The 21,287-nt window shown below is 38.1% G+C and overlaps 1 protein-coding gene across 1 annotated transcript; it reads right to left on the reverse strand.

Annotated features, from left to right (window-relative positions):
• Positions 1–13,247: 13,247 nt before the first annotated feature.
• On the reverse strand, positions 13,248–20,218 carry LOC114372561 (chaperonin CPN60-2, mitochondrial-like). The gene is made up of 18 exons (XM_028330190.1): positions 19,997–20,218; positions 19,735–19,759; positions 19,456–19,587; positions 18,259–18,418; positions 17,842–18,017; positions 17,643–17,738; positions 17,197–17,301; positions 16,981–17,067; positions 16,818–16,907; positions 16,638–16,718; positions 16,486–16,554; positions 16,190–16,267; positions 15,984–16,079; positions 14,508–14,607; positions 14,322–14,425; positions 13,989–14,094; positions 13,801–13,879; positions 13,248–13,632 (listed from the first exon to the last, which is right to left on the reverse strand). The coding sequence occupies exons 1-18, from the start codon at positions 20,032–20,034 to the stop codon at positions 13,527–13,529; spliced, it is 1,728 nt and encodes a 575-aa protein (XP_028185991.1). The 5' UTR covers positions 20,035–20,218; the 3' UTR covers positions 13,248–13,526.
• Between the last annotated feature and the right edge of the window lie 1,069 nt (positions 20,219–21,287).

Here is a 21,287-nt window from a genome sequence, read left to right on the forward strand (position 1 = left end):
ACGTGGGGACGTCTCCTGGTATGTATCGTTAGTCACGCACTGGTGCACACTAGGGAAGTGCTCATAGATCCAGCACTACACAATAATTGAGGTTAACATAACATAAAAACATGTTTAAATCATAATCAAACGTAACATATTAATAAACACAAAATTTACCTGAAGTAGCGTCAAGTACCCCGCAAGCTGTCGGGTGGTGGTCCTACAAGCCTCATCTAACTGGTCATACATATGAGCCAGCGCGGCAACTCCCTCAGCGTAACCACCACTATGAGCGAGGTCCCGGAAAGCGTCAAGGTGGACCACATGCACGTATGTTGCACTATTATTAGCAAAAAGAGTGCAACTGACAAGGTGCAGCAGATAAGCGCGAGCTGCGACAATCCACCGCCGGGCCTGACATCTCGTCTCATATATGTCTCGAACCCATCCTAATCGTACATATGCTCCACGTGTGAGTGCTATCTCGGCTCTGGCCTCCTCCGCAGACACTTCCAGCAACTCCGTAAGAAAAAATCTGGCCTCCTCCGTAGAAAGGGCGTGGAAATTGTGCAAGGCGCTAGTGATGGAAAAATGTAGGATTGACGACACATCATCCAATGTGATCGTCAGCTCTCCTACAGGAAGGTGGAAGGTGCTAGTCTCACTGTGCCACCTCTCCACAAATGCGGATATATGTCCAGGATCGCCAGTAATAACTGAACAATCTATCAGTAGACTTAATCTAATGGCAGCCACCAGGCCTTCAATCTCAGGCACTGGCCTCCCAATCAGTGTCACCTTCCTCCCATGTGACACTAATTTCAAATCAGGACGTTCCTGATTTGAAGTACAAATTATACAATTATTAAAAAAAATTAATCACAAACAAATAAATCAACAATGATAAATAATTCACAAATTAAAATACATGTCCACTCCAAACGGCATGTGCAACATGCTCGGAAAATGATGTGAGCACTGACGGATCTCGTGGACCACCAGGGAATCCCTCAGCAGCATCATCACCATCTGACCCCTCACCACTATCAGCACCCTATGCGTCCGCACGCATCTCAGGTGCCTCCGTAGCCTGCTCAGGGACATCATCAGTCATGTCAGCGACGTCCTCAGCCATATCACGTCCCTCCGTAATCATCTGATGAACGCCTAGCCTACGGGCTGAGGCAGTAGGCCTACGCCTCTCAGGAACATCAGTGAAATTCTGATACTGGGGACAGATGTCGTACCGGATGTCACGACATCACGGTTCAGAACATGCAGATTGTATTTGACTGTATGAACAGATTAAACAAGTAAATAACACAAGAGAATTGTTAACCCAGTTCGGTGCAACCTCACCTACATCTGGGGGCTACCAAGCCAGGGAGGAAATCCACTAAAATAGTGTTAGTTCGAAGATCTAACAGCCACTGTTTACAACCTTCTCACCTAACCACTACCCGTGCGACCTCTACCTAAGAGCCACTCTTAGATATGAGAAACCCCGCTCACTCCCTCTCAAACACTCTCCCGTGTTTACAATTAATTCAAATACACACCATAGATTGCTCTCTGAACAATAGAGATCAACTCCACACACTATAGAGATCAACTCTACACACTCAGGTCCAACACTTGATGTTAGGATAACATCAAGGTGGCTCACAAAACACTCAAGTCCCAAAACTCACAAAATAACTCTTCAATCCCGGACTTGGTACAGAACTCGTGCAGCCTCCATGTTTATATAGCAGTGTGCGTTTCTGGGCTGCAACTACTTGTGCTGGATGAGATCTATCATTTTCCTGAAAATCTGCACTTAAAGATCTAAAAGATACAGTTTGATCTTTTAGTTTTTATCTTTAATCTTTAATCCCTGAACGAACTCTTCAAGTTTGTAATTCGAACTTTAATTATCTTTTAATTCGTTCCTAAAGATAGATCTTCTTATCTGTTGCTAACTGCACAATAATCTGTTAAAGAGATAACAGATTTATGTGTCCAGTATTTTCGGGCCGGATGTCAGGACATCGTGTCCGACATCGTGGATCCTGCACACTCTGTTAAAGATATAACAGATTTATGTGTCCAGTATTTTCGGGCAGGATGTCAGGACATTGTATCCGACATCGTGGATCCTGCAGCTTCAATTCTTCATTTGACATTTTATCTTGCCTTGTGCATTGTGCAGCCCGATCTGATTCCTTGACATAACGTTGGACATCATGTGCAGCAACTCCAGCTTTCCTTCATTGTCTAAGTGCTTATGTTTTAACAAAATCTTAGCCAACCTTTTAAACACTCAGTAGAGCTAAGCACTAACAATCTCCCCCTTTGGCAAATTTTGTCTAAAACATACTTAGACACTTCCTGAGCAGGTATGAGCAGTTATGCAAGTGGGATCAGCAACTTTCAGAGTAATCAAGCACAGCGGAATTGGTAATGGCGACAGCAAAATTCTGCAAGTTGCAAGTCGTTTCCAGGATGTCAAGACATCTCACGTGACATCAGCTTTCTGCTCCCCCTGTCTCCATGCTCTTACTGCTGTGAAGCAGTTCACTGCAGCATCTTCTAGTCTTTTCCAGGATGTCAAGACATCTCATGTGACATCAGCTTTCTGCTCCCCCTGTCTCCATGCTCTAGCTGCAGTATCTTCCATCAGCTACTCGTAGTTACAGTAGCTTACATCAGTCATCATCAGCAGCAGTCTCCCCCTCAAGATCATATACATACAACTCCCCCTCAAAATCATGAATCATGCATTCATCGTATCATACAACTCCCCCTCAAAATCATGAATCATGCATACATCGTATCCTACTACTCAACATCATAAATCATGACTACTATTGCATACATAGGGTCCTACTACTCAGAATCATAAATCATGCCATACTATTACTCCCCCTTTTTAGACAGAATTTGACAAAAGTAGAATGCATGCAAATATTACAGACCAATAGTAATCAATTGTTCAAAGGGACATGCCCCTATAGGTAGTAAGAGTAAAAAGCAAAAAATAAAGGTCTGATGGTCATGGGGTGGCTTCAGAATCATCATCATCCAATTCTGTATCCTCTGCTGCGTCTTCCTCTTCCTCAGCTGCTTCTTCTTCTTGCTCAGCTGCTTCTTCTTCCTCGGCTGCTTCACCATCATCAATGCCACTGTCTGTGAGTCTTTCGATCAGCCGTTCCAGCTCCATTTTCTTCTCTGTGGTGGCTTTGATGGTTGCTTCCAGCACCTTGCATGTGTCCTTGAGTTCAGCAATCAAGGCATCCTTGGATACAGCACCTGAAGCAGCAGTTTTCCCTGATGTCGAGACAATGTCTGGGACATGTGTCCCCTCAAACAGTTTGTAATGCAGGGATAGAGGAGATTCTCTCTTCATCACAGAGTCAATGTTGTTTAAGATATTGGGATGTTGACTCAACATAATGCCACACAATACAGTTGGGAAGGCAATGGGTAATTTGACAGCAAAAGATTCTGAATGCTTAACAGTTTGATCAAAAATATAGTTTCCAAAATTAAATTTGGACTTGGTTCCAACAGCATACAGAAATTTACCCAAACCTGTGGCAACAGTGGAAGTATGATTGGTGGGTACCCAGTTTGCAGCGCCAATCCTATGCAGAATTGCATACTTCACGCTTAGCTTCCCTGCAGAAAGCTTCCCTTTCTTTGGCCAATGCTGGACTCGTTTGGCAGTGATTTCCTTGGCAATCTGATGCTCAGAAACAGCAATGTCCACCACTCCATCAGTTGGTCTGCCCAGGTATTTGTTGATCACAGCAGGGGAGAATCTAACACATTTTCCTCTGACAAACACTTTCTGGTACTCATCACTCTTTCGGTTAGTTATGTCAGAGGGAATGTTGACAATGAATTCCCTGACTAGACTTTCATAGCATTCTCCCAACTTGGTGACAGTTTTCATCAGTCCAGCAGCCTTGATGAGGTCCATGATCTCCTTGCAGTCCAAGGCATTTCTTCCCAGTTCTCTTTCTAAAGCAAGTCTGCGTTGATACACGAATTTCCACCTTTCAACATTGCCAATGGAGTGAAATGAAATGTTGTCCAATGGAGCATCAGGGACATTTCCAGGCACCTTCTTCCCTGAAGTCTTGGTCCTCTTTGATGTCGAGACATCTAGTTCGACATCATCATCAGAATCAGATGAGGAAATTTCTTTCCTCTTCTTGGAAGGGATTGCAACTTTGCTCCGTCTGGATGTGGTAGGAGTGATTGGAGTGCTCTTCTTCTGTGCCATGGTCTTGATTCGTCCAGACCTCTTAATGGGGGTTTTTCCCTTTCGGCTTTGTAATCTTTCTGCAATGCCAGGTGCCAACCTGTTGGCAATGGGTTCCTCATCAGATTCTACTTCTTCAAGGTCAATGAGGTCACCTGGAGCAGATTCTGGTGCCCGTGGTGCAGGGGTCTCTTCTGTGGCTTGATCTTCTTCTTCTGTTGATTCCTCTTCACTGGGTGAAGGGAGGGCTTCAGCATTTGGAGCGGAAGATGTTGGAACATCTTTATCAACATCAGGCACAGAAACATTCGGGGTGGAGGATGTTGGAACATCTTCACCAGCATCAGGCACAGCAGCATTTTTCAGAATGTTACTCACAATACTGCGGATCTTCTTATCCATCTCCTGGTCTACTTCCCTAGGACTTGTTGCAGGGCTAGGGTTTTCAGAAATCTTCACTCCCTGTTGTCTTTTGGGAACCAGTTTCTCAGGAACAGGGGCTGAACCAGGAATCATTTGGATGGGTTGGATATTGAATTCAGGTCGTTCCTGGTGTGATGGTGCTTTGGTGGATGATGGAGATGATGGTACAGAGGATGAACCAGGAGCTGAAGTTTCTTTTGGTGCGGTAGCCATGAAAACGCAGAGCTTTTGAAATGGTTTCGTGAAAATTTGAGAGCTGTTGGGAAATGCTGAATACGAGATTGCCACTAAAATATGAGTTTGAATGAGGAATGTAGAGAGGCGTGTGAAGCAACGGTCGAATCTGTTTTGGCCCAGTAATGAATGTGCTTTCAACGTTTGAGCACATTCAAATAACAGTAATTGCTATAAATCCTCTAGCAGACAAATGCCCAGCTTGCCCCTCAGTTTTTCAAACTGATTTGCATCCAATGCCTTTGTGAAAATATCTGCTATTTGCTCCTCAGTGTCAACATGCTTCAGTGTGATCACTTTATCATCAACAAGATCTCTAATATAGTGATGTCTAATGTCAATGTGCTTGGTTCTGCTGTGTTGCACAGGATTTTTTGAAATATTAATAGCACTCATGTTGTCACAGTACAATGTCATGACATCTTGTTCGACATTGTACTCCTTGAGCATCTGCTTCATCCAAACTAGTTGTGAACAGCTGCTTCCTGCTGCAATATACTCTGCTTCTGCAGTAGATAGAGACACACAGTTCTGCTTCTTGCTGAACCATGAAATAAGATTGTTGCCCAAATAGAAGCATCCACCAGAAGTGCTTTTTCTGTCATCTGCACTTCCAGCCCAATCAGCATCACAATACCCAACCAGCATTGAATCTGAACAATGACAGTACATAATCCCATAGTCACTGGTGCCATTTACATATTTCAGGATTCTCTTTACTTGAGTCAAGTGACTTATCTTAGGATTGGCTTGATATCTTGCACAAACACCTACTGCATAGGTGATGTCAGGTCTGCTAGCTGTTAAATATAGTAAGCTCCCAATCATGCTTCTGTACAGACTTTGATCAACACTGGTGCCAGCTTCATCCTTTGACAGCTTCAAGTGAGTAGGTGCAGGTGTTCTTTTATGGCTGGCATTCTTCATCCCAAACTTCTTGACAATGTTCTTTGCATACTTGCTTTGTGAGAGGAATATGGAGTCTTCCATCTGCTTCACTTGGAGTCCCAGAAAATAAGTCAGCTCTCCAACAAGACTCATCTCAAATTCAGATTGCATCTGTTGGACAAAATGTCGAAGCATCTCATTCGACATCCCTCCAAACACAATGTCATCAACATATATCTGTGCTATCATCAAGTTTTCAGCATCTTGTTTGACAAAGAGAGTCTTGTCAATTCCTCCCTTCCTATACCCTTGCTGAGTAAGGAACTCTGTTAGCCTTTCATACCAAGCTCTTGGAGCTTGCTTCAATCCATAGAGAGCCTTCTTGAGCCTGTATACATGATCTGGATGAGTTGGATCTACAAATCCCTTTGGCTGCTCCACATAGACTTCTTCATTCAAGTATCCATTCAGAAACGCGCTCTTCACATCCATCTGGTACGGCTTGAATTTGAGGATGCAAGCTACACCAAGTAACAATCTGATGGACTCAAGTCTAGCAACAGGGGCGAAAGTTTCATCAAAGTCCACACCTTCAATCTGAGTGTAGCCTTGAGCAACAAGTCTGGCCTTGTTTCTGGTTATAACACCTTCTTCATTGGTTTTGTTCTTGAAGATCCACTTGGTGCCAATCACATTAGTTCCCTCGGGTCTAGGAACTAGCTCCCAAACTTCATTCCTTTTGAATTGCCCCAATTCTTCTTGCATAGCATTGATCCAGAACTCATCAGTCAGTGCCTCTTTCACATTCTTGGGCTCAATTTTGGAGACAAAGCATGAATTGGAGACAATCTCAATCTCCCTTGATCTTGTAGTGACCCCTTTGTTTGGATCTCCTATAATCAGCTCCTTGGGGTGCATCTTCTGGATTCTGATGGAGGGTTTCTTGTCAGGTTGGTTGATGTTTGGTTCATCTGTAGCAGAATCAGAGTTTTCTGCATTTTCTGCACTTTTAGCTGTATCTGCTACATTGTCTCCCGATGTTCTGACATCTTCTTCGACATCCTTCTTTCTTGCTGGAGTTAGATCATCAACAACCACATTGATGGATTCCATCACAGTTCTGGTTCTGGAATTGAATACTCTATATGCTCTGCTGTTTGTAGAGTATCCCAGGAATATTCCTGCATCACTCTTGGGATCCATCTTTCTCCTTTGCTCTCTATCTGCCAAAATGTAACATGGACTTCCAAAGATGTGGAAGTGCTTGACAGTTGGCTTCCTCCCTTTCCAGATTTCATACAGTGTGGTTGAAGTCCCTCTTCTCAGTGTGACTCTGTTGTGGATGTAGCATGCTGTGTTCATGGCTTCAGCCCAGAGATTATAGGGAAGTTCTTTGGCATGAAGCATGACCCTAGCAGCCTCTTGCAAAGTCCTGTTTTTCCTTTCAACTATGCCATTCTGTTGTGGTGTAATGGCTGCAGAGAACTCATGAGTGATGCCTTCAGATGTGCAGAATTCAGTAAACTTGCTGTTTTCAAACTCTCTGCCATGGTCACTCCTGATTCTCTTGATGACACAGTCTTTTTCTCTTTGAAGTCTTAGACTCAACTCCTTGAATACTTCAAAGGTGTATGATTTTTCTCTGATAAAGTTGACCCAGGTAAATCTGGAGAAATCATCCACAACAACATAGGCATACCTCTTCCCTCCAAGGCTTTCAACTTGCATAGGCCCCATCAAGTCCATGTGAAGTAGTTGCAGCACCCTGGAAGTGGTCTGATGTTGGAGCTTCTGGTGGGACATCTTGACTTGCTTTCCAATCTGACATTCACCACAGATTCTGCCTTCTTCTATTTTCAGATTGGGAATGCCTCTAACAGCACCTTTGTCAATGATTTTCTTCATGCCTCTTAAGTGCAGATGTCCAAATCTTTGATGCCATATTCTGACCTCATCTTCTTTGGAGGATAGACATGTGGAGGAGTAACTGGTTTCTTGAGGTGTCCATAGGTAACAGTTGTCCTTTGATCTGCTGCCCTTCATTAGAACTTCACTCTTCTCATTTGTCACCAAGCATTCTGACTTTGTGAAGTTTACATTGAAACCATCATCACACAACTGACTGATGCTGATCAAGTTTGCAGTCAGTCCCTTCACCAGCAGTACTTTGTTCAGACTAGGAAGTCCATCATGGACTAGCTTTCCCATGCCAATGATCTTTCCTTTAGAGCCATCTCCAAATGTCACATAGCTAGTGGAGCAGGGCTCAATGTTCACCAGGAATTCTTTAACTCCTGTCATGTGTCTGGAACAGCCGCTATCTAGGTACCAATCTTCCTTATCTGATGCTCTAAGTGAAGTATGAACAACAAGACTGACAATCTTGTGTTTTGGAACCCACATCATCTTCTTTCTGCTGCTGCTACTTTGAGTTCCATGATGTGGATGGCCATGTAGATGATAGCAAAAGGGCTTTATGTGACCATACTTGCCACAGTAGTGACACCTCCACTTCTTTCTTTTACTTCTTTTACTCTTTTTCTGCTGCGTTCCATGATGTCGAGACCGATGTTGTGACATCGTGGCTCCAGTGCTGTTTTTGGCAGGAACAAATTCTGTCATGGTTATTCTGCCAGCAGATTTATGATTAAACCCAAGTCCTTTCTGGTTTCCAACATTCTTCCCAAGCTGTAGCACCTCATCAAGCATATCTGAGCCTTTATTCAGCATCTTTATTGATTTTGTCATGTTTTCCAATTTAGAATTCAGAAAACCAACTTCTCCTTTAAGCTCAGAGATCTCCTCTTCATGTGCCTCCTTCTCAGCCTCCAGATTTGCAATGACCTTCTTCAGTTGTGCTTCTTGCTGAAGAATCTTCTCACTTTTGATGCATAGTTCTCTATAGGATATAGCAAGCTCATCAAAAGTGATTTCACTATCTGTATCGCTTGAATCTTCAGCAGATTCAAATCTCCCAGTGAGTGCATTCACATCTCTGTCAGAATCACTTTCTTGTTCACTCTCTGTATCATCAGACCGACATACAGAAAGTCCTTTCCTCTGCTTCTTGAGATGAGTGGGACATTCAGCTTTGATGTGTCCAAAGCCTTCACACCCACGGCATTGAATTCCTTTGCTGTGACTGGGCTTTTCATCTGACTTTTTCTGGTATTCACTACCTTTCCTGATGTCGAAAGGGATGTTCCGGACATGTGGTTTCTGCCTCCTGTCCATTCTGTTCAGCACTTTGTTGAACTGTTTTCCAAGGAGCACAACTGCATTAGCCAGACCTTCATCAGTATCCAGGTCATACTCATCTTCTTCTCCTTCATCATTGGACACGAACACCAAGTTCTTGCTCTTCTTTTCAGCCCTATCCGAGAGTCCTAGCTCAAAGGTTTGAAGGGAACCAATGAGTTCATCTACTCTCATGTTGCAAATGTCTTGGGCCTCCTCTATTGCAGTGACTTTCATGTCAAATCTCTTAGGCAAGGATCTGAGGATCTTTCTCACCAGCTTTTCATCTGTCATCCTTTCTCCCAAGGCAGTGCAAGCATTGGCAATTTCAAGAATGTTCATGTGGAAGTCATGAATACACTCTTCCTCCTTCATCTTCAGATTTTCGAACTTTGTAGCCAATAGTTGCAATCTGGACATCTTCACTTTGGAGGTTCCTTCATGAGTGGTTTTCAGGATCTCCCATGCATCCTTGGCCACTGTGCATGTGTTGATCAGTCTGAAGATATTCTTGTCAACTCCATTGAATAGAGCATTCAAGGCTTTGGAGTTTCCAAGTGCCAATTCGTCCTCTTCTTTTGTCCAGTCTTCTTCTGGCTTTAATTCATCAGTGGGCTTTCCTTCTGTGTCCAGCATCCTGGGATGTTCCCAGCCTTTGATGACAGCTTTCCAGGTTCTGCTATCCAGTGATTTGAGGAAGGCCACCATCCTTGCTTTCCAGTATTCATAGTTGCTTCCATCCAGAATTGGTGGTCTGTTCACTGGTCCTCCTTCTTTCTCCATGTTCATCAGAATTTATCTCCCTAGATCTCACTCAGTGATTTCGAGTGCCTGCTCTGATACCAATTGAAATTCTGATACTGGGGACAGATGTCGTACCGGATGTCACGACATCACGGTTCAGAACATGCAGATTGTATTTGACTGTATGAACAGATTAAACAAGTAAATAACACAAGAGAATTGTTAACCCAGTTCGGTGCAACCTCACCTACATCTGGGGGCTACCAAGCCAGGGAGGAAATCCACTAAAATAGTGTTAGTTCGAAGATCTAACAGCCACTGTTTACAACCTTCTCACCTAACCACTACCCGTGCGACCTCTACCTAAGAGCCACTCTTAGATATGAGAAACCCCGCTCACTCCCTCTCAAACACTCTCCCGTGTTTACAATTAATTCAAATACACACCATAGATTGCTCTCTGAACAATAGAGATCAACTCCACACACTATAGAGATCAACTCTACACACTCAGGTCCAACACTTGATGTTAGGATAACATCAAGGTGGCTCACAAAACACTCAAGTCCCAAAACTCACAAAATAACTCTTCAATCCCGGACTTGGTACAGAACTCGTGCAGCCTCCATGTTTATATAGCAGTGTGCGTTTCTGGGCTGCAACTACTTGTGCTGGATGAGATCTATCATTTTCCTGAAAATCTGCACTTAAAGATCTAAAAGATACAGTTTGATCTTTTAGTTTTTATCTTTAATCTTTAATCCCTGAACGAACTCTTCAAGTTTGTAATTCGAACTTTAATTATCTTTTAATTCGTTCCTAAAGATAGATCTTCTTATCTGTTGCTAACTGCACAATAATCTGTTAAAGAGATAACAGATTTATGTGTCCAGTATTTTCGGGCCGGATGTCAGGACATCGTGTCCGACATCGTGGATCCTGCACACTCTGTTAAAGATATAACAGATTTATGTGTCCAGTATTTTCGGGCAGGATGTCAGGACATTGTATCCGACATCGTGGATCCTGCAGCTTCAATTCTTCATTTGACATTTTATCTTGCCTTGTGCATTGTGCAGCCCGATCTGATTCCTTGACATAACGTTGGACATCATGTGCAGCAACTCCAGCTTTCCTTCATTGTCTAAGTGCTTATGTTTTAACAAAATCTTAGCCAACCTTTTAAACACTCAGTAGAGCTAAGCACTAACAATCAGCAGCATCCTCATCAGCAGGTCTATCTCTGCCTACAACTCTACCTATCGCACGACCTAAACCTCGTGTTCTGGCCATGATCTGCAAATCATGTCGAACACGTATTTTTTTCGGTCAAAATATACACAATTTTCTTTATAAAAAAATAACTTTATTTATAAACAAATAAAACTAACTTAAATCAAATTATTTTAATACATACACAACATAATTTTTTTTAAAAAAATTAAACAACTCCATTTAAAAAAAAACACAACTAATGTAAAAAAAAAATTAATTAGTAAACATCCACAACTTAATTTTTTTAAAAAATAAACAACTTCAATTATAAAAAAAAACATAACTAATATAAAAATAATTAATTACTAAACATCCACAACTTAATTTAAAAAAAAATAAACAACTTCATTTATAAAAAAAAACACAACTAATATAAAAAAAATTAATTACTAAACATCAACAACTTAATTTTTTTTTAAAAAACTTCATTTCTAAAAAACCACAACTAATATACAAATAATTAATTATTAAACATACACAACTTAATTTTTTTTAAAAAATTAAACAACTTCATTTATAAAAAAAATACTTCATTTATAATCAATAAACAACTTTATTTATAATAAATTAAAAAAGTTTATTTATATACAAAAAAAACACAACTAATTTCAAAATATATAATTAGTAAACATACACAACTTAAATTATATATAACAATAAAACAAAAATGGGAAAAAAATAATTCCAAACATACACAACTTTATTTATAAAAATTAACTACTTCATTTATAAAAAATACATAAGTAATTTAAAATTAAATAATTAGTAAAATACTCAACTAAAATGATGTAAAAAATAAATTGAAACAATTAACAAAAATAACAAACTTAATTAAAAAAAACAATATTTAAAAAAAAAAAAAACTTCCGAAAGAAGTGGTTCTTCCAGAAATATTCCAAAAGAAGGGCTCTTCCGGAAAGTGCTTCCGGAACCACTGAAAGGTCATCCGGAAGAACCCTTCTTCCGGAATGTTTCCAGAACAACCACTTCTTCCGGAAACTTTCCGGAAGACCAGTACTTCCGGAACAACTACTCTTCCGGAAATCTTCCGGAAGACCTTCTTCCGGAAGCCGCCACCGTCACCAAGCTGCCATTTTTTCCGGCGTCTTCTACCCTAATGTTCCGTCTTCTACCCTAAGGTTTCGTCTTCTACCCTAAGGTTCCACTAACCTACCCTAATGTAGTGCATAACAAAACCAAAGCTAAGAAGAAGGCCACCTACCTCGAATGCAAATGGGTCCAAGGGCTGCCGGAGAAGCTCGCGGAGAAGAAGCTCGTCGGGGAAGAGAGAAGACAAGAAGCTTTTGCGGAAGAGACTCAGTGAAAAGAGAGAATGCTTCCGAAAGAGGGAAAAAAAATGCTTTTTATTTTTTTAAATGAAGGGTAAAATTGACCTTTCAATGAATTGCTGGGTGCATCAGCAATATTGTTGGGTGCACCTAGCATATCCCCGGCTGTTATAGTAATCATCGTCCCAAATGATTGTAGTTTCAGCCTTTAAAAAAATTCAAATTGGTATATGTTTTTCTCTTTTCAATGAAATATTTAGACATCTATTTTAATTTTCTCCTCCAATAAATGTTGTCTTGAAAGATTTAATAATATATTTATTAAAATTAAGAGTAACAATATTTTAATAAAATTGTCTCCTAATAAATACTTCATCCATTCCATTATATTTTTCGTCAAATATTTTAGTAAAATTGCCTCCTAATAAATACTTCATTCATTTCATTATAATTTTTTATCAAATTTTTCTTTTAATATAATTTATTTTATATTTAATAATCAACCAGAATTCGAACTCTCTGAATTATTTGATTAAAAGATAAGTTATTACTAATTGTATCAAATCTTATAGGTTCACATATCAATTAATCTATGTGAAAGATATAGGTTTGTTAAGTGATTAAGAAAAAAGAGGAAAAGATCACCCATTTGATTCCACCGTAACAAAAAAATTAACAAACAATTAACATTTGTCAATCAAGATGAGATAAGGAGGAAAGAATTAAATAGACACAAAAAATTGATCCTTCCCTTCCTCACCTATTTTCTCAAAAAATCAAACAACTTTACAATATTATTTTTATTTTATTTTTCACCTATTTTTTCTTAAACTAAACAACAAAACATATCACTTCTATTACTATATACACTATTTTTCTCCTTTTTAGTGATTATTGTTATGAATTCCAAAACAAAATTTACGTACTAAATGTGAACGGACCATACTATGTTAGAAATATATCAAGAATATCCTTCAAACTGACAACTTTTCAGGGAACAACAATGGCCTTGATTTGGGAGGTGAAAATTGCTCCAAATATCTTATTTATTGCAGTTACATTTCCTTACCTACATCTTGATCTCTCACTATGATTACAGTGATGCCTCACACAACAAATAATTTAACCCAAAAAAAAAAAAGACAGTAAGTGTGGATTCAGCACTAATCCTTGTTTTCAGGTGCAACCAAATCAATAGAAGCTGGTTAATAACCCATGCCACCCATGCCACCAGCCATAGCTGGAGTATCTTTATCATCGTTTGGAAGTTCAGACACAACAGCTTCAGTTGTTGTCATCAAAGATGATACACTGCACAAAAAGGGTCATAAGCAAGTTACATAATAAACAAAAAAAGGTTTTATCTCATAAGGAGAGGTAGGCTATATAGATCACACATCATTTGGCTATAAGCAAGTTACATAACAAACAAATAATTAAAATGCATCAATATCTACAGCAAATTTCTGAACATCCTACCTGGCTGCATCAACCAAGGCTGTCCTAATCACCTTCAAAGGGTCTATGATTCCAGCTTTAACCATATCAACATATTCACCTAATTGTGAAGCAGAAAAAAAAATTGCAAAAAATGTCAGCAGAATCAGTATCTCTTCTGACATGGAATGAAAACACAACTAGGGAAAAAGAAAACAAAAATCACGCACCTTTGGCTGCATCATATCCTAGATCATGATTCTCCTGTTCCAATAGTTTGCCAACAACAACTGCACCCTCAACACCCGCATTTGATGCAATTGTGAGCACAGGTGTCTGCATTATTTTTAGAACAGGTAATAAAATATTACAACCCAAAATAACAATCTAGGTTAAACTATAATATATCAAGGAAAATGCAATCCATATCCACCATATTGCAGATGAACATTAGGGTAAAAAAAATCTGGTGCTGGTTTTCCTTCCACAAGATCCATAATGTAATCAAAATGCAATTTAGAGGAGCTAAAGAGGAAATCAGAAAAAATTCAGAGAAAACTAACCTTTAAAGCATTTTGGATAATCTGGACACCAATCTTCTGATCAAAGTTAGCAGTTTGAAGTTTATCCAACTCTTTTGACGCATATAGAAGAGCAACACCACCACCTGCAATGCGAGAACAAATTAAAGTCGGATCTGATTTGAGATTGTAAAACTAACCATTGAACTATTAGCATTGATATTTTACCTGATACAATGCCTTCCTCTACAGCAGCCTTAGTTGCATTTAAGGCATCTGTCACTCTATCCTTCTTCTCACCAACTTCAGCTTCACTGGCTCCTCCAATCTGCAGAAGGGCAGTTTCAAATGTTAATTTTGCCATTGCAGAACCCCACAGGGATGTTCACCAGGGATCATAGTTGTCAATAGCGGCCGTAGCGGCCCCCATCCGCGACGGACACCTCTGTAGCAGAGCGGTTTCATTTCGCGACTGGAGCGGCCGCTATCGCGGCGGTGCGGGGCGGAGCGGCACGGTTTCTGGAACAGTTTTTCACGCCGCTACTTCGAAGCCTCCACCTTTTCCTCCTCCTCCGCCACCCTCCGTCCTCCTCCCCCTCACACGCCAGTGCTCGCCATAGTGTAGAAGATGTGTTTTCCGGAGAGGAAGCGGGGGCAGTTGGCGAGGACGACGTCGTTTTTGGTGAAGCATTCTTGGAATAGTGTTTGGGAGGAGACGACAACAACGACGAGGCGGGAGCCGAACCATAGGGAGATGACGTGGTCGTACTTCTCGGAGAGGGCTCTGAAGGTGCGATGGAGGGGGCGCTTGAGGTGGTGGAGGTTGCCGATTATGGAGAGAGATGATGGACCTGGTGGGAGGTTTTGGAACTTTTTGGAGGAGAAGCTTTAAAAGGAGAAAGAGAAAAAAACGTAGGAGAGTAGGGGGGAAGTGTCCACGCCAGCAAAAAAATTAATTTTAGCTTTAAGAGGAGAAAGAGAAAAAAGCATAGAAGAGAGTAGAGGGAAGTGTACCCGCCAGCAAAAAAATTAATTTTACTTAGGTAACATCTACTGCAAGCTATTCAGCAAAAATAAAATAAAATCTATTGTAAGCTTAATTGTCATATGACTTGAGTAAAAATGTTTTGAAAGATAAGACGAGTATACATTTATAAAAAAAGAATTAATGTTATTTAATTTTATTAATCTCAAATAAAAAATATAATTATTTTTAAAAAAAAAATATTAAAATTTGATATCATAAACAAAAAAAATCATTAAAAATAAAAATAAATAAAAAAATATTTTAAATAACATAAAATAAAATAAAATAATTTATATTTAAGTACGTTATTTTTTCTTATACATTATTTAGTAGGAAAACTAAAAACTTATATGTAACAGTGGGTGCAAGTGCTACAAACTCAGTTCCTCTAAGCATAATTATTAAATTTGTTTTGGAGGGTATTTTATCATTTTCATTAAAATTTTCTACTTTATGTTTTGTGACTTTTGTTTAATTAACTATGTTTTGAGTTATTTTTCTGTTTTTTGAACTTTTATATATATACATATAATTATTTAACATATATTAAAAACATTAGAATAGCGGTCATCCCGCTATCTCATTTTTGGGGTCGGCCGCTCCGTTCCGCTATGCCGGTATTGACAACTATGCCAGGGATAAATCATTAACAACCAAAATGACGTAAGTAGGCATACCTTAAGCACGGCAACACCACCAGAAAGCTTGGCTAATCTTTCCTGTAACTTTTCCTTGTCATAATCTGAGGTGCTGTTTTCAATTGCAGACCTAATCTGTTTATCAAAATTCATCACAAACAAGTCAGGTGCATCATTAAACCTTACAGATCCTAGGGTGGAAATAGAATACCATGGGAAAACCAAATCTATAAATCAACTCAAACCTGCTCGCATCTTTCCTCAAGTGCTTTCTTGTCACCTGCTCCGTCAAGAATGACAGTGTCATCCTTAGAAACTGTTATCTACAACATTATGAACCTAAGTTAGTTGTCCACGATAACCCTATGACGTATCAGGATACAAATGAAGAACTCTGAAAATATATTCCAATATCAAACAAGATACTTGCTCAAGGAAAGTCAACATCCTCTACCAGAACCAGTAAAAAACATTAACTGGTAAAAGGTACTAAAATTCTACATTGGATTCAAATGCTTTACAAATAAAGCTAAATTCTTACTTTTTTACAGGTGCCAAGCATATCCAAATCCACTTTTTCAAGCTTCAAGCCAAGCTCTTCAGTAATAAGCTATTAGGATACGGAAAAGGTATCATTAATAAGTTCACAAAATAACATTTAATGCAGCAGTAACCTCAAAAAGGTAAACTTACTGCTCCTCCTGTGAGAACTGCAAGATCTTGAAGATTGGCTTTCCTATTTTCGCCAAAACCAGGGGCTTTAATAGCACATACCTACAGCAAAGCTTCATATTTAACATCAACTCCACAAAACCAATAATACAAATTTTTAGGAACCTAAAAAATCCTAACCTACAGACAGACAAAACAAACCTTAATTCCAGCCCGAAGCTTATTTAGAATAAGAGTTGCAAGTGCATCACTTTCCACATCCTCGGCAATAATCAATAAAGATCTTTGTCTCTGGAGATAAGTAGGTGTCAGCCAATATCAATTATTTTAGAAGTCAAATGCAAAAGTGGATGCCACTGCTCACCTTCAAAGCCAACTCTAAGACTTTAACTATAGCATTTATACTCGAGATTTTCTTCTCATGAATTAGAATGAGGGGATCTTCAAGTTCCTATAGGCACCAAGACATGGCAAGGGTAAGTATGCATAAAGCAAAAGAAAGGTCCACGAACAGGAGACTTCATGCAATTCTTCTATATATTCTAATGTTGTGAAGTAGAGAGAAGAAGAGAGAACATACACATTTCTGGTTCTTATCATTTGTAATGAAATAAGGAGATATGTAGCCCCTGTCGAGCTTCATTCCTTCAACAACTTCCAACTCATTATATAAGGTTTTGCCATCCTGAAATAGTTCCAATAATCAGGCCTTGTAAAATACAAAATACAATGGGTAAAAATTCAAACTAAGTTGGAATCAGGGATAATGGCAGGAGAAGAAATGACTCCATCCTGGATGACCGACCAAGATGGAATCAGGAGCCACATGGGGTAAAAAAGAAAGGAAAAAATAAGAATACTTCAGAGGAAGCTTCCAGAAGCATTTCATTATCAAGATAATACCATTAAAGAACCCCCACACTTTCCTCCACAAAGAAAGCAAAACAAAGGAAGGAAACAAAAATCTTTCCACAAGTAAAACGGACATAAAGCATTGATCAATAGGATGATCAGATAAAAACTTACTGAAATTGTGATTACTCCCTCTTTGCCAACTTTCTCCATAGCTTTTGCAATCAACTCACCAATTTCTCTCTCTCCGTTAGCAGATATTGTCCCTACCTATCAATTCAAATTCAAAAACATAAATTAAGTTAAAACTCAGAGTCCTTATTATCATCTCCTGCAATATACAAGAGGCTCTAGCAAAGTTTGATTGACAAACCTGTGCTATTTCTTCAGATGTGCTAATCATCCTTGCTCTGCTTTTCAAGTTTGTCACCACAGCATCGACAGCCATACTTATACCACGCCTCAGGTCCATTGCATTCATTCCAGCCGCGACTGATTTGCAGCCTTCAGTAAATATTGCTCGTGTAAGGACTGTAGCGCACGTGGTTCCTGCAAAACAATTGAAATGTTCCCTCAATATTCTTTCATGGTAACAGCACCTAAATTATTAGATAATACCAGCAAGCTGATAGTTGGTTTACAGTCTTCAAACATCTATATCATGTCCTAAGATGAAAGACAAACTATTTTTTTAACAACCACATGCAATCTAGTATTGTACAAGTAACAAAGTAACTAATAGAGAAAAGTTGACTATTAAGCACAATCTTCTTTGGATATATCAGCTTACCATCACCAGCCACATCATTAGTAGCATTTGCAACCTGCTTTACAAGACTGGCACCAACATTCTTAACTTTATCCTTGAATTCAATGCTCTTTGCAACAGTTACTCCATCTTTGGTTACTTTAGGGGCACCAAAACTTTGCTCAATCACAACATTACGCCCCTAAAAGAGAATAAACTCAACATCAACCAACACAGACAACACCTATTGCACAATGGCAATACACAAACTCAACAGTCCAGCATTAACATCTTTGACTGTTAGATAGTTGGTTTTTTTTACTTTTTGTCCCTCAAAAGCAAGAATTGACATCATAGACATCTGAAATCAGCCATCACAATCATTTGCATAGTGCCATTCTTTTCAAATTCCAAAACTTTTCCATTACCATCATAGTTATCAGAATCCTATGATTCAATATAATTTTTTTTATGTCGGATTCAATATAATTTGACTATCTACTGATTTGTATCATAAGATGAATCTTAAATGACTTTGTATCTTATGATACATAAATGCATTCGTGCAATTTTGTATCATCGATAGGATTCACACTATTCAATGATTCATTTTTATTTTTTACCTTTTCACCAATTCTCATGAAAAAAAAATTGAAAAATTCATGTGAGCTTAATTTTTAAATGAAAAGGAATAGAAGGAACAATTGTGAACTTATCCAATTTGATTATTCCACTACTTTATTTGTCATTCACGTATTCAACACAGGTACTCTATTTATTCATTTAATTGCTTTGTTTCCATTCTTCAAAAATAGGGCTTTACAAACTCAAATATAACTAATAAATTTGTTTTATACGACTTCTGCTTAAGTTGTTTTATCTACTTCTAGTTTAAATTTAAATATCATATATGATATATTCTTTCAATGTCTTTGAATCTTATGATTTAATACAAATTATGCTTCACAATTCAAAAAATAGCTTGGCAATTCAAGATTTGAATCACGGTTTAAAAACCCTGCTTACCATTACTAATAATAATATTCCCCATCTAACACTATCAACAATTAATGTAAAAAAGTAAACAATCCATTCAGTGAAGAGATAAAATTGGGTTTCCATCATTTTACGAAAAGTTGATAAATTTGGTGGATACGTAAAAGATATTCTTTCTTTTCCATCATTTTGACATGTATGAAAAAAAATTCTGAAACTTCATTTTTTACGAAAAAAGATAACCTTGGGACCCATGGTTACTTTGACAGCATCAGCTAGCTCTTCAACACCCTTAAGCATCAGTGCCCGAGCCTCCACACCAAATCTAATGTCTTTAGCCGCATAGTTTCTGCTCGAACTCAGCCTACTTCCAATCTACAGCATGCAACAAAGAAAATAGATAATATATATATACACACACACTATAAGGATTCGCCCTTACTAATCACCAAAACATTTTCAAACGCAAACATTACAATACTAAAAAAGGAAAGAGTATCATTTAAAGCATTAGCGTTCCACCTGGTGGCTGCTACTCCTAGCAATCCTGCAACGAAAGAAACATCAATTCAAATTTCAAAGTCAAAACAAGTTCATTTTTCCCAATTATGTGTTAGCACCCATAAGAATCAAACACACAATATCGAATGAGGCAATAATTAAGAAGTTCAAATTTTGATCCATTATGCAAGATTTTCCGGGTGACCCAGATGGCCAATTTCACTCCCACACAAGACAGGAATAAAGGGAACATGTAAAAATAAGAGTGGGATTGGAGGGTGACCTTGCTTTGGAAGCGAGGTTAGAAGCAAAGCGATACATGATGTGAGTATGGAAGGTAAAGAAAATGCAGGAAGCAATGCAAACGCAAAAGAGAGAGAAGTAAGATAGTGTGCGTGGGGTGGGGGTTTATGAAAAGAAAGAGGAGGGTCTAGAAAAATTTAAGCGGCTTCTAGGGTTTTAGGGTTTACTGTTAAACCAAGCCAAGAACCAACAACCCCTTACCTACGTACTCGATGGTTCGATAGTGTGTGTTTGGATTACAATTTATAAAAGTTTAACATAAAGTGATGTTTTAACTTAAGTTTAGATAAAAGTAAGTTGAATGTAATTTGTTTTATTTTGTTTGGATATTTTATTATAAAAAAATATATTTATCAAAATGAAACTTATTTGAATGATTTGGATGAAAAATACATTGATCATATAATTACTAAATCAGACATCAAATTTGATTAGAATTTAAAATATAATCTTATGATTTATTTCATTATTTTTTAAGTATGCATTGACAATATATTATTACATCTTGTTAAAAATTGCTAGCCTATTATAAAATAAAAATATCAAGTTTACAAAAAAATTATTAAAATATGTAAATATAAAAATACATTTTTAATTAATATTAGAAATAAATATTAGTATATAAAATAAAATAAAATACATCCAACCAAACAATAATGAATAATTGTGTATGGTCTAAATTAAGTAAAAGATACAAAATTATTGCACAACTTTATAAATATAATTACATGACTAACTACAGGATATATGTTCTATAATTTCATCTATAATTGAATTCCGAATAAGATTCATCTCTCTTGAAGAGGTCACAGTTAAAGGTAAGAATTGATCTTCACGGATATCATCGTCACTTTGATCTTCAACAATATTTTCATCTTCATAATGCATGAATTCATAATTAGTTTTTGATTTCATTCTAATAAAGTTGTGTATAATCATTGTTGCACTAACTATTTGAACTTGTGTTTCAAATTTGAAATTAGGCATATGACCTAATATTGTAAACCTATTTTTTAATACCCCAAAAGTTCTTTCAATTGTGCATCTTAAACTTGAATGGCAATAATTGAATGCCTCATTTAAGTTATCAAATCCACTTTTGCGCCTAAAATATATAAGGTGATAACGTGCACAACTATATGGACCTCATATCCCATTAGTAAAACAATATTGTCATGTAAATTTTGATTTCCATTATATAAATAAATTTTAATTATAACAACACATACCTAAAAGAGGATGTGAAAAATTCATGCTAAGAGTTATGAGGG

The sequence above is a fragment of the Glycine soja genome, chromosome 10 (assembly GCF_004193775.1).
Source record: "Glycine soja cultivar W05 chromosome 10, ASM419377v2, whole genome shotgun sequence".
Classification (NCBI taxonomy): Eukaryota; Viridiplantae; Streptophyta; class Magnoliopsida; order Fabales; family Fabaceae; genus Glycine; species Glycine soja.

What these genes read in the sequence shown, in the direction of transcription:
- LOC114372561 (XM_028330190.1), bottom strand. Translation starts at nt 20,034, where the DNA reads ATGTATCGCTTTGCTTCTAACCTCGCTTCCAAAGCAAG. An exon ending in TAATGATGTGGCTGGTGATG is followed by an intron (nt 18,018 to 18,258) that starts GTAAGCTGATAT and finishes ATTGTTTTGCAG; the next exon opens with GAACCACGTGCGCTACAGTC. An exon ending in CAGTTCTCACAGGAGGAGCA is followed by an intron (nt 16,555 to 16,637) that starts GTAAGTTTACCT and finishes GTATCCTAATAG; the next exon opens with CTTATTACTGAAGAGCTTGG.